The following is a 13,031-nucleotide window of genomic DNA, read 5'->3' as shown; positions in this document are numbered from 1 at the left end:
CGGTTCGATCTGAGAGGTAAAGTATCTAGACTGGCTAGCTAACGACGTAGTAGTTCCTAAGAAGAATAATAAACATGTGCGTAGAGTCGTAGACCATAAGGAATTGAATAAGGCATGCCCAAAGGACTCATTTCCACTGCCAAACATCGATGAAATGATTGATGCAATGGCCGGGCACGAGTTAATGAGTTTCTTCGATGCTTATTCCGAGTACAACCAAATTAAGATGAATACAGAGGATCAGGAAAAAACTTCGTTCATAACGAATTTCGGCACATATTGCTATATTATGATGTCCTTCGGGCTAAAGAACGCCGGAGTCACTTATCAGCGACTCGTAAACAAGATGTTTGAAAAACATATAGGTAAAATCATGGAAGTTATATAAATGATCTGCTTGTTAAGTTTTTGAATGCAAGTGGTCATCTTAAGCACTTCGAAGAAACTTTTGATATCCTCTGAAAGCATAACATGGAGCTTAACCCCAAGAAGTGCGCGTTCGGGTCAGCTCCGACTAGTTCCTAGGATTTTCGGTGTCACAAAGGGGGATTGAGGTAAACCCAGATAAAATCAAAGCCATCGAAGACATTCTGGGCCACCTATCAAGTGTAAAAGAGGTTCAAAGGCTCATAGAGAGATTGGCCGCTTTGAGCAAGTTCATTTCCCGGTCATAAAAGAAATGCCACTGTTTATTTGCGCTACTCAAAAAGAAGAAGAACTTCGAATAGACCTCGGAATGTCAACAAGCTTTGAGGGATTTGAAAAGGTACTTGTCAAGCCCTCAGCTACTATCAAAACCGGAGGAAGGTGAAAAATTATTAATCTACTTAGCAGTCTCGGAAGTAGCGGTAAGCGTCATTTTAGTCCATGAGGACGAAGGTACGTAATATCCCATTTATTACATTAGTAAAATTTTAACGGGAACAAAAACTCGCTACCCGCATTTGGAGAAGCTAGCCTTAGATCTCCTAGTCGCCACTTAGAAGCTAAGGCCTTACTTTCAATGTCACCCGATAGTTGTGCTGACCACCTTTCCCCTACGGAATACCCGTTATAAGCCCGAAATCCCGGGTAGGTTAGCCAAATGGGCAATCGAAATGAGTGAATTTGACACAGAATAAAAACCTAGGATTATGATTAAGTCACATATTTTGGCCGACTTTGTAGCCGATTTCAGTCTGGGATTGTTGCATCTGGTGGGAGCACCTATTTTTGCCCCACATGGAAATTACTCCTAAAAATAAACCCAAAATAATTTTAATGGCTTTATGAATTTTGGAGTTTTTCTTTATTTGGTTTTGCATTTAGTTGCATATTTAATATCTTAAAATCATATAAAAACACCAAAAAATGTTCAATGTTGCATTGCATAAGCATTTTAGATCTTAATTGCATTTAGGATTTAATTACATTGTTAAATACATCTTTTAAATAACTAAAAATCAAAAACTGCATTCGTAGGTTAATTAATTAATTAGTTATATTAGTCTATCATTGGGTAAAATAAATAAATAGGCTAGCCACATAAAAAATAAGATTTAAATTAAAATTTGAAGTCTAAAGTGGTTAATTTTGCAAAAGTCCAATAATGAAAGAAAATGAAGAAATTGGCTCCATTTTATTCACTCGAATTGGGCTAGCTGGAGCCCATTTTTGTTAAATCCATCTGCCCCATCTACCCAATTCAAATTTGGCCCATACCCCCTTCATTAAAAAATTCTCATTCCCCTTAACCCTAGAGGGACTCACCCCTCATTCTCTCAAAAGAGCCAGCCGTTCTCACCCTTGAACTCCACCTAACAAAAATCTCCATACCTCATCCACACACAATTGACAACACCAAAACACACACTCACAAAAACAGAGGGGACAAACAAGAAAGGAAAAAAGAAAGCAAAAAAGCTAACTCCAAAATTCCTAAAATGCTAAGAGAAACGGCAGTACCCCTAAGAGATAGGATATCATCTCTTTGGGAAAAAAGGAGAATCAACCAAAAATTCTCATTCATATCCAAAACTTGACTAACCTATCTTTGATCCAAAAATATATACTCACAAATACAAAGAATAACCTCCAGCCTCCACCCCAAGAAAAGGGAACGAACAACAGCTGCAAAAAGAGGAACGAAAAGTAGAACTGCAAAATTATTGAAGGAAAAAGGACGGTCAAATTTCGATTTTGAATTCAAATCCTTTTGATTTTCATTTCAAATTTTAGCTTCTTCTTCTTCTTCTGATTTTAAAACCATGGAATCCGGCGAGTTTGGGAGTTGAGTCGAAAAGGTATGTCAAAGTGAGTTGTTGTCCGAGTTTCGGTCACTGGCTCTAGTTGTAGTTCGAATGTCAGGTCGTTGGTTTTTGCTCGGTTCTGAATGTAAGAGAGAACATTCATTTTTCAACTTTTGGAATGATAACATTAAAGGCAACAATTTAATCATCTTGAGGAATGGACCAAGCTCTAACTGTAGCAGCAATTTACGGCTTTCACTTGGCTTGTTCTAATCATTTTTTTTATTGTCTGATTAGGTTAGTTTCCGACTTCTTTGTATTATGCCTTATTTGAATTATCAAAAAATGTTGAAATCTTGAATGAAGATTGGTTCTGTTGTTCAGTCTCCACTTATGTGATTTTGTTAAGATAAATTACTCATTAGATTTAAATATGCTCATGTTTGACTTGTTTAGTGATTCGTGACCTTAAAGTACATCTTTGGTGTTATTAAATTACTATTAATCTCTTAATTGGATAAATATATTTAATCCTTTAACATTTTTCTCCATTACTGATGTTTGTCAAGGCCATGTACAATATTTTAGTCTTGGGTTCTCAAGTTGGGAACTAACCTATTTCTTGAAAGGTGTTATTATGTTTATGAAAAATGAAAGAACAACGACCCAGCAAGATTGGGATCTAACAATCCCATTTCTATAACGTGATACCTTCACGCAATCCAAAATTAATTTAGGAAACAATTGGTTAAATATCGTAGTTTGCTTAAGGCGCAATTAATAAATCATCGTGGCCATGGCTACAGTTCCCGTAGCATGGTCACGATACGTAAGTCCCAATTCGAGTGTGCGTTTCACGTGACTCGACCACAAATTTAAATAATAATAAAATAAATATGTTGTAGATCATGGATACGGTTCCCGTGACATGATTCGCAATGTGTACAAAAACAAATGATTGCACGACATCGTGACTTGTTCAAATAAATTCTACAAATATTAAAAGTCGTTAGAAAGTAAAAATGCACAATAGGTTTGAATATGTAATTAATCAGATAATTAGGCCAATTATTAATAGTTGAGCGATTGTGCTAAAACCACGGAACCAGGGAATGCCTAACACCTTTTTCTGGGTTAACAAAATTCTATACCCGGTCTTCTGGTTTCGCAGACTTTAAACGGAGTCAAATTTCCTCGATTTGGGATCTAAAATAAATCGGTGACTTGGGACACCAAAAATATTCTAAGTGGCGACTCTGAAAATGAATAAAATAATCCTATTTCGAATAATGTCACTTTAATTAGAAAAACTCTCTATCCCCCTCGGGAAAACGGAGTTGTGACAGCTCTGGCAACTCTGCTGGGGACAAGAACCCAGAATCTCTTGTTTAGGGTTCATAATTTGAGCTTGTAATTTAATTTGTACTTGGCTTTATTGTATATTGAAATTATTGTGTTTGTGAGCCTAATGTGCTAATTGCCGCTCATTTACCGCTTTGATATTATTTGAACTGTACTAAACTATCTTCTTATGCCTCCCTTCTAAGTCTTCTAAAAATATGGTGCACACGTACGCGTGACCCATTTTTCTATTAGAGGTCATACCAAATAGAACGAGGTTAGGTCAGTAACTAGGCCGGGTAGACTTTTGTGCTCCCAGTACGTTGCCTCCACCTCGGCTCAAGCTGTCTGCTTGGGTAAGCCATGTCTAGAACACACCCCAGATTTAAACCTAGAATAACATAGCCTCATGTCGAATCTCTAGTAGGAACGTTTGTTTGCATCACGTGCATTTGACTTTGGGGACTCAACACAAGGGTTGGGACCATCTAGGACATGTGTACCAGAAATGAAAGACCATCCCGATGCATCTTACGTGCTATTTGTGCATTTATTTGCTTCGGCTTGTATGTTGATCGGCTAGGGAAAGAAAATCAAGAAAAGAACCAAGCCCGATTCTGTAAACCCTAGTATTTGGAAAATGTCCTGAAACTGTGCCAAAAAATTTCAAAAAAAGAAAAATGATGAACATTGAAAAAAAAGAGTCATTTCAAGTTGAATCAATATCATGTTTTTCCGGTTATGTCAAAACTGACCGAACTACGCGGGTCTAATTCTCACAGGATGTGAAATACGTAGGCAAACCTCATCGTTTCCGGCCCCAATTTTTTAAAAAATCAAAAATATTTTCCCTTTCCTTAATCCTTCTTAGAATTCGTTCCTTAGAAAATCCAAAAACAAAATTTATTAAAATCCAAAAAAAATATTTTCCTTCAATTCCTTCTTTAGAAGCATTTCTTTTAGAAAATTAAAAAAATATATTTTTAAACTCAAAAAAATAGTTTCCTTTTTTCTGAATTCTTTCACACGGAAAAAAGAAATAAAAATAAAAATCAATCAAAAATCAAAATCCAAAATGCGAGTTTCCTTTATTTTGAAGTATTTTTCCAAAAATCCAAAAATCATAAAAGAAATAATCCAAAAAAAATATATTCTTTCCCTTCTTCAAAAGTCTTTCTTTCGTAAATGTCATAAAAATTTCGAAAAAAAATTGAAGTCAAAAAATATTTTCGTTTTTCTTTAGAAGTACTTTTGTAAATTAAAAAAGAAGAAGAGAAATTGAAAATATTTTCTTAAAAGTCCCTCTTTCGAAAATTAAGAGGCAACATCCAACATCCAAAATATTTTCTTTCTTATTTAGAAAAAGAGAAAACAAATAAAAATTCAAACAAAAATATTTTCTTTTTACTTTTGAAATTCCCAAAGTTCAAATAAAAAGAAAAGGAATTTTTAGAAGTCTTTCTTTCAAAAAATAAAAAAATACAAATGAAAATCCAAAATTCAAAATATTTTCCTTGTTAGAAGCTTTTGAGGTATGATTTACCTATTTAAAAATGTTGAATAAATTAAAAAAAGAGGGTTAGTTAATTCATTTACCTTGTTCTTAGTATTCCTGAATTATGCAAGATCTGATTCATACGACGTCATGATACGTAGGCAATCTCCATCAGATTCGATCATAGCCATAAAATAAATTAAGTAAAAAATAAATTGGAAAAAAAGAGAAAATTTTGAGTGAAAAAGAAAAGAAAAGAGTGACAAAAAAAAGAGCGAAAAATAAAATAAAATAAAAGAGTGACAAAAACAAAAAGAGAGTGCCAAAATAAAGAGCGACAGAGACAAAATGAGAAAATCAAGAGTGATTAAAATGAGGCAGAAATGAAGGGAAAAAAGGTTACAAAGTGAAAAGGGTTAGTTAAGGCTGGTATGAAACATGCAACCAATCAAACATATGGTAGAAACGTTTAACTGTTTAGGTGAATTGCATCCCAACGTGCGATTTCATATCTGTTAAGCATCTTAAAACTAACAAGGTTGTTGGGTGTGCAAATTAGCCAGGTTTTGTTCAGGTGGTTGGTTTTATTGGTAATCTGGCTTTCCATCCTTACTTCACAAGATCCAAAGGCAAGGTTCCTATGGCCTCGGTCTCACCACACTATTATCCCTTTCACCACACTGATGCTATATGTGAATACTATTCTGGAGCAGTGGGACACAGTATGGAGGACTGTTGGACCCTTAAAAGGGCATTTGAAGACTTGATTGAAGCTGAAAGAATCGTTCGTCGGGACGAAGAGGCTCTTGATGTGACGAACAATCCGTTGCCTGCTCACAACGCTGGTCCAATAGTCGGAAAGATTTGTGAAAATAAGGAATTTGATCCGGCACTGAAGGCTATCACAGCCATCGCCAAGATAGAAGAAAAGCCAAAAAAACTCACGCCTGAAAGTTCGCTATCAGACGGGAGTCTCGGTAACCAGTCTTGCTATCCATTCTGCGTCTGGATTATCTCAGGCTGTGATCTGGATATTTTACTTTATTGTCTTACTTTCCGATGTAAACCCTACTATTTTTAAAATTCAAAAAAAATCAAAAAATAAAATCAAATGAAATTAATATTTCATTGCCCAGGAATGTCTCTTTTATTATTGTCACTTTTCTTATTTTCTTTTTAGTTCTGTTAAATGCAGATTTCAATAATATGACATGCTTGCGGACTTCATGCCCAGATCCTAACAAGCTGTCAGACCTCGAAATAATGAATCAAGAATCAGAATGCAATAAAAATAGGTTTAAGGAAATAAAACAAAGAATCGGAACAACTAACGGAAAATTGGCTCCAAAATGGAAAGATCCATGAATGGTAACGAGAGTACTGCCAAAAAGAGTGTTGTACCTGGGAAACATCGAGGGAAATGTCCCTGTAACAACTGTTAATGTAAATTCAGCCAAAAGGTACTATGTTTGATCCTTCATATAGTATTAATATTCTCCGGTTGGGATGACGAAGGCTTTCATTCTCGCTACCCAAACACCATTAATCCTTTTGTAAACCATTTGAGCCAGTTACTCTTCTTTGATTATCCTCTTTGGATCCTGAAAGTTTTATTAAAAAAAATTAAAAATAAAATGAAAAATGAAAAAAAAATGAAAAAGAAAGATACAAATAAAAGTGGAGAAGAAAAGACAAAGAAAATGAAATGAAAAAAAAGGAAAAAGAAAGAGAAAACAAACCAAAATAGAAAAACAAAAGAAAATAAAAAACAAAGTTCCTGAACTACGTTCGATTTGATTCCGAAAAGATACGTAGGCATCCTCTCTCTGGGGTTCAGTCACACCAAAACAAAAATTCAAATGCCCCCAAAAGTTTAAACTGGGGCAGATATTATAATGGTTCGGCGATGGTCTAGCCTGAAAGGTTCCAAAGACGTAGTTCCATCCAAATGCTTTTTACCCCAAAATCCTATTCAAGTCCTGCCGATCAATCGGCAAAGAGGTTCAAAATGAGAAGATACAATTACTTGGGTCTGATGCAACCAAATAAGAGAAATAAAATGAGAGAGTCTTATTAGTGAAAACCCTCACGGGCACCGTAAGGCGATGGTAAGCAGGGAAATAAAAAATGAGAGAGTCTTGTTAGTGAAAACTCGCAAGATTACTATAAGGCGATGGTGAGAAGAGAAATGAGAGAGGTCAGTTGGCAAAAACCCGCAAAGGGCGCCCTTAATGGAAAAGAGGATCCTCACAACCATCGGCATCGATAGAGTCCTAGTAAATTTCCTCGAATTTTGAGGCAAAAGTTGTGATGAATTTTTGAGAGTGAGACGGTTTACACAGATCAGGAATCCAGTCCAAAAGGCATGTGATGTTCATTGAAGTTCGCATGTACTCCAGATAAATCCTTCTTTCCTTTGCCCAAAAGGGATACCTCTTGTCTAAATTCATTGTCCATTCCATTATTTATTTTTCTTTGAATCCCTTTCGGTCTAACTCTATTCTGAAACTAAAACAAAAAAAAAAGATGGAAAGATTAATTTACTGGGCTTTTGTTTGACACGATCCAATGTTCAAGAAGAGCCTCGGCAGGTGCATCAAGTCGACCTCGACTGGCCATGGTGATAACTATGGATTTTAGCCTATCTTATGCTCTCTTTTGCTTAGATTTTGGATAAAAAATGTATAAAAATATTCCCGAAAACTGACTTAATGTGCTTGTCTGCAGGGTTTGGTCAATATAAGGCAACCGCGTAAGGTCCACTGCTGAAGCGACCACAATTACATGATCCGCGAAGTGAGATTCATAGAAGATGTTTTGGATACAACAGAGATCGCTGACCGCAATGATAAAGCGCAGACGCGAAATACCTTACGCGGCCGCGGTGGTATTTTCGCTGAGAGCATTGATTGAAGTTCAGAGACTCTGCAAGTTGAGCTTAACTGAGGAGCATGGTTCGCGTCCAAATTATGTGGCCGCGGTTGATGCTAACGCGGAGGTAATGACTTTTACGATGTCTGTAAAACCAAGTCCAAACCAAGCACAAAATTGAAAAAATGCGGTTCGCGTTTGTTTTTGCGCGGCCGCGAAAGTTCATGCACTGAGGCGTCCAATATTTCGCTGACAGCGGAACCTCCGTAGGGATATATTTGTCCAGTAATTTTAGTTGTGTATAAATAGATATTTTTCACATTTTTAGGGTATCTTTTGTATCAGTGAGCTCGTGAACAACCGTATTTTACCATTTAGATTAGCTTTAGCTTATATTCTTAGATTTTGTTCTTGTAATCACCTTTTATGGTTTATTTTTCATCTCCATCTTTGATTTCTACCTTGATTATGAGTAGCTAAACCCATTAGCTAAGGTTGAAACCCAACCCTAGTGTGGGTATTTAATGGGTCTTGAATTTTATGGCTTAATTGTTTATGGGTTAGTGATATTTAGCTCGATTCTTGCTTTAATTGTAGAATTGGTGGTTGCAATCACTAATTCGTGCCTTTATGACTTAGACTCTTCTTGAGAAAGAGAGACTAAGTTTAGAAAAATTAGGCTAATAAGGAATTGGGGTGTATTCAAGAGATTGATAACCCCAATTAAAGGGTTAAACCTAGAGATAGTAATACCCGACTTGAGCCAATCCAAGCATGAAATGTAGAATAGAAGCAAATCCAAGCATGAATAGAAGTGCAATTAAAAGCAACACACATAGCTAGATTAGATAGAAACCCAATTCCCAACCAATATTAACTCCTTGTGGATATCGATCCCGACCTTTCGGGTAAAAGCTGCATCGACCACTCCTCGCCATTATATAGTGATGCAGGGTTGGAGCTGATCACTTTTTGGCACTGTTGCCGGGGAGTTAAATGGTTTTGGCTATCTATTTGACTAGTTATGTGTCTTGTTTTTATTTCCTTCTATTTTACTAACTTGTGTGAGTTAATCGATTCAAGTACAAAATGGCAAATAATGATCCTCTCGGAAATGTTCTCCCGGGGGAGGAGATAGATGATAATGATGAAGATGAGTTGCCTCTAGTACCTCAAGCTCAAAGAAGAGGCCACCAGGCCAATACAAAAATTCCAGACCCTCCCCCAGCTCCTCCGTGAGCAGCTCCTCGGGTGCTTCCGAATAAAGGTTACACAAGTGCAATTGTCCCACCCCGGATCCGCGTGGGCAATTTCCAGATTACAAATATCATGTTGACTTTATTAGAGCAAAGAAAGTACTTCACAGGCGCTCTCCATCATAATGCATATAAACATCTAAAGGGCTTTGTGGATACTTGCTGGGGAAGCAAACAGACAAATGTGTCGGAGGATGCATTGAGACTGAGATTGTTCCCTTTTTCACTTAGAGAGAAAGCTTTGGACTGGCTCGAAAGACTCCCCAAACCATTCTATTACCACGTGAGATGAGTTGGCTGACAAGTTTATAGCCAAGTTTTTCTCACTGGTACATATGACTACATTAAAGGATGAGATATTAGCTTTTAAATAGGAGCCAAATGAACCCCTTCATGAAATTTGGGATAGATATAGAACTATGGTCAAGGAATGCCCTAACAATGATATGACTGAAGCAATAATCCAACAGACATTTTATCGGGTTATAAACACGACCAATTAATGTGGGGTAAACCAGCTAGCAGGGGGTAATTTTATGAAGCTGCCTTATGCCGAGGCCTGTGACATTCTTGATGAGATGTCTGACACTTCCTCAGCCTGGCAGAGTCGGGCAAATGTTCCTCAGGGGGATCCTCATGTCATAAATCTTCACAAGGAACTTCAAGACCATAGACAAGCCATATCTAAGTTGGCAACAACCATGAACCAGTTAGCCAAAGCACAACTTCAGCAGATTCAGGGACCAAATCAAGTAAACACAATAGAAGGGGTTAATCTATTGGTAAACAAGATGAGACATCGTGGTCAACAAATGCAAAGCAATCAAGATCAATATGAGCAAGGTATTAGTGGTTACAACCAAGATGATGGGTATGATGAGCAAAGTGAAGAGGTTCAGTATGTGAACAATTACCAAGGACAATGGGGCAATGCTCTGAATCAACAATAACAATGGAGATCACAAGGAAATTAGGGAAATCAAAATCAACAAAGAAATTGGAACAATGCAAACAACAACAACCAAATAACTGGGGGAACAACAACCAATATTGGGGCAACCAAGGTAACCAGGGCAACTGGGGTGGAAACAACCACCAAAGGGGGTGGAATAACGATAATCAAGGTAATTAGGGTCCGGGCTTTCAAAGGCCTCCAATGTTTTAACAACCAAACAACCTTCCTTTATTTCCGTACCAAGGTTCTAGCTCGTCCAACAATGAGATGGGATGGATTGAGTCAATGTTTGAGCAAATGATGAAGAAAAACGCTAACTCCAATACCTAATTGGCATCCCATAATACTTTAATCCGCAACCTGGAGGTCTAACTTGGCCAGATTTTGCAAGCTTTGAACACTCACCCTAAGGGGACACTACCTAGTGGCACAGTAGTAAACCTGAAGGGTGGAAACAATACCGTCCATGCAATGACGGTGACCACAAGGAGCGGTAGAGGTGGTGAATCAAGTATCTCCAGGCAAAGGGAAGTTGTGAGTGATGATGTTGAAGTACAAATTGACGATGATCCAACAGTTGATGAGCAAGTTAGTGTAGAGAATTTGAATGGTGAGTGACAATTGATATTCATGAAAATGAGGAGGAGACTCAAAATGACGTGAACCCGTCTAGGGAACACATGATAGACATACCGGAAACAGTAATGCCTAAAGCCAAGGCTCATTTTCCAAGGCCTCCTCCACCTTACCCTCAAAGACTTGCAAAGCAAAAGAATGAAAACCAATTCAAGAACTTTATTGAGATGCTGAAAAGTTTGTCGATCAATGTGCCCTTGGTGGAAGCTCTTGAGCAAATATCGGGATATGCCAAGTTTATGAAAGACTTGGTAACTAAAAAGAGATATATGGATTGTGAGACTATCAAAATGACTCATCAAGTGAGTGCCATTGTGCACTCGATGGCTTCAAAGCTTGAAGATCCCCGCGTATTTACCATTCTATGTACCATTGGGAGTGCGGATTTTGCAAAGGCCTTGTGTGATTTGGGAGCAAGTATAAATTTGTAGCCTTAATCTGTATTCAAAACTTTGGGTATTGTTCAACCGAGAGCTACTTCAATGAGATTGTAAATGGCAGATCGAACAATGAAGAGGCCGCTTGGTATTATTGATGATGTTCTTGTCCGGGTTGACAAGTTTATTTTGCCTGCAGATTTTGTGATTCTCGACTGCGAAGTTGACTATGAGGTGCCGATAATATTGGGAAGGCCTTTCCTAGCAACATGGAAGGCATTGGTTGATGTGGAAGCAGGGGAGCTCACCTTCTGGGTGGGTGACGAAAAAGTTATCTTCCACGTTTGCAAATCAATGAGGCAGCCAAATAGTACTGAGGTTAGCTCTTTTGTGGATCTTGTGACGGAGGTGATAGTTGATGATACGAGTGCCATAATTAATGTGGAGGATCCTTTAGAAGTTGTATTATTGAATCATGATATGACTGAGGATGAAGGCGTAGTTGAATGTGTTAATGCTTTACGAGGAATGGGTTCATATACATATGAGCCCCGTAAACTTTCCTTGGATCTTGAGAATAGAAAGACTCCACCAACAAAGCCCTCAATCGAGGAACCTCCCATATTGGAGTTGAAGCCTTTGCTTTCACACCTCAGGTATGAATTCTTGAGCTCTTGTTCAACTTTACCTGTTATTCTTTCTTCGTGCTTAACTAACGTGCAGGTAGATGCCACCCTTGAGGTGCTCTAAAGAATGAAGAAGGAAATTGGATGGACTCTAGCTGATATTCGGGGTATAAGCCTCGCCTTTTGCATGCACAAGAATATACTTGAGGATGATGCCAAACCCTCCGTGGAACATCAAAGGAGGTTGAACGAGGCTATGCAAGAGGCCATCAAGAAGGAAGTTATCAAGTGGCTAGATGTAGGGGTTGTGTACCATATTTCGGATAGTTCATGGACTTCACCGGTACAATGTGTGCCGAAGAAGGGGGTATGATTGTGGTCACTAATGAGCAAAATGAGTTGATCCCCACTAGGACTGTCACCGGATGGAGGGTATGTATGAATTATTGAAAGTTGAAAAAAGTGACCCGAAAAGATCATTTTCCATTGCCCTTTCTTGACCAAATATTGGATAGACTTGTCGGGCATTCCTACTATAGCTTTTTGGATGGGTACTCAGGTTACAACCAGATTTTGATTGCACCAGCGGACCAAGAGAAAACCACCTTCACATGTCCACATGGCACCTTTGCATTCTCATGGATGCCATTTGGTTTGTGTAATGCACCGACTACATTTCAGTGGTGTATGATGGCTATATTTACGGACATGGTGGAAGACTTCTGGGAAGTGTTCATGGATGATTTTAGTTTTTTGGGTGACTCTTTTGAAGAATGTTTGGGTAATCTTGACAAAGTGTTGGCTCGATGTGAAGAGACCAACCTAGTTCTTAATAGGAAAAGTGCAACTTTATGGTCAAGCAGGGCATTGTCCTCGGCCATAAGATCTCAAAGAACGGTATCGAAGTGGACAAAGCAAAGATTGAAGTGATTTCAAAACTCCCTCCTCCTATTTCCATAAAAGCAGTGAGGAGCTTTCTTGGGCATGTGGGGTTCTACCAAAGGTTCATCACAGACTTCTCAAATGTGTAAATCCCTTGTGCAAGTTATTGGAAAAGGATGCAAAGTTTGTGTTTAATGATGATTGCATGAAAGCTTTTGAGATTCTCAAGTATAGATTGACTACCACTACCATCATCACCGCACCCAATTGGAGCGTTCCATTTGAGCTCATGTGTGATGCTAGTGACGTTGCGGTAAGAGCGGTTTTGGGGCAAAGGATCACCAAAATGTTTTATCCGGTCTAT

The 13,031-nt window shown here is 38.0% G+C and overlaps 1 protein-coding gene across 1 annotated transcript; it reads left to right on the top strand.

Moving 5' to 3' along the window:
• Window positions 1-10,617: 10,617 nt before the first annotated feature.
• On the top strand, window positions 10,618-11,213 carry LOC138879040 (uncharacterized). Its single transcript, XM_070158614.1, has 2 exons — window positions 10,618-10,734; window positions 10,791-11,213. Exons 1-2 carry the CDS (start codon window positions 10,618-10,620, stop codon window positions 11,211-11,213), a joined length of 540 nt encoding a protein of 179 aa, XP_070014715.1.
• Window positions 11,214-13,031: the final 1,818 nt, after the last annotated feature.

This window comes from Nicotiana sylvestris, chromosome 10 (assembly GCF_000393655.2).
Source record: "Nicotiana sylvestris chromosome 10, ASM39365v2, whole genome shotgun sequence".
In the NCBI taxonomy this organism is placed as follows: domain Eukaryota; kingdom Viridiplantae; phylum Streptophyta; class Magnoliopsida; order Solanales; family Solanaceae; genus Nicotiana; species Nicotiana sylvestris.
Note: the sequence above shows the minus strand (reverse complement) of the source record. Positions and strands in the feature narration are given on the sequence as shown.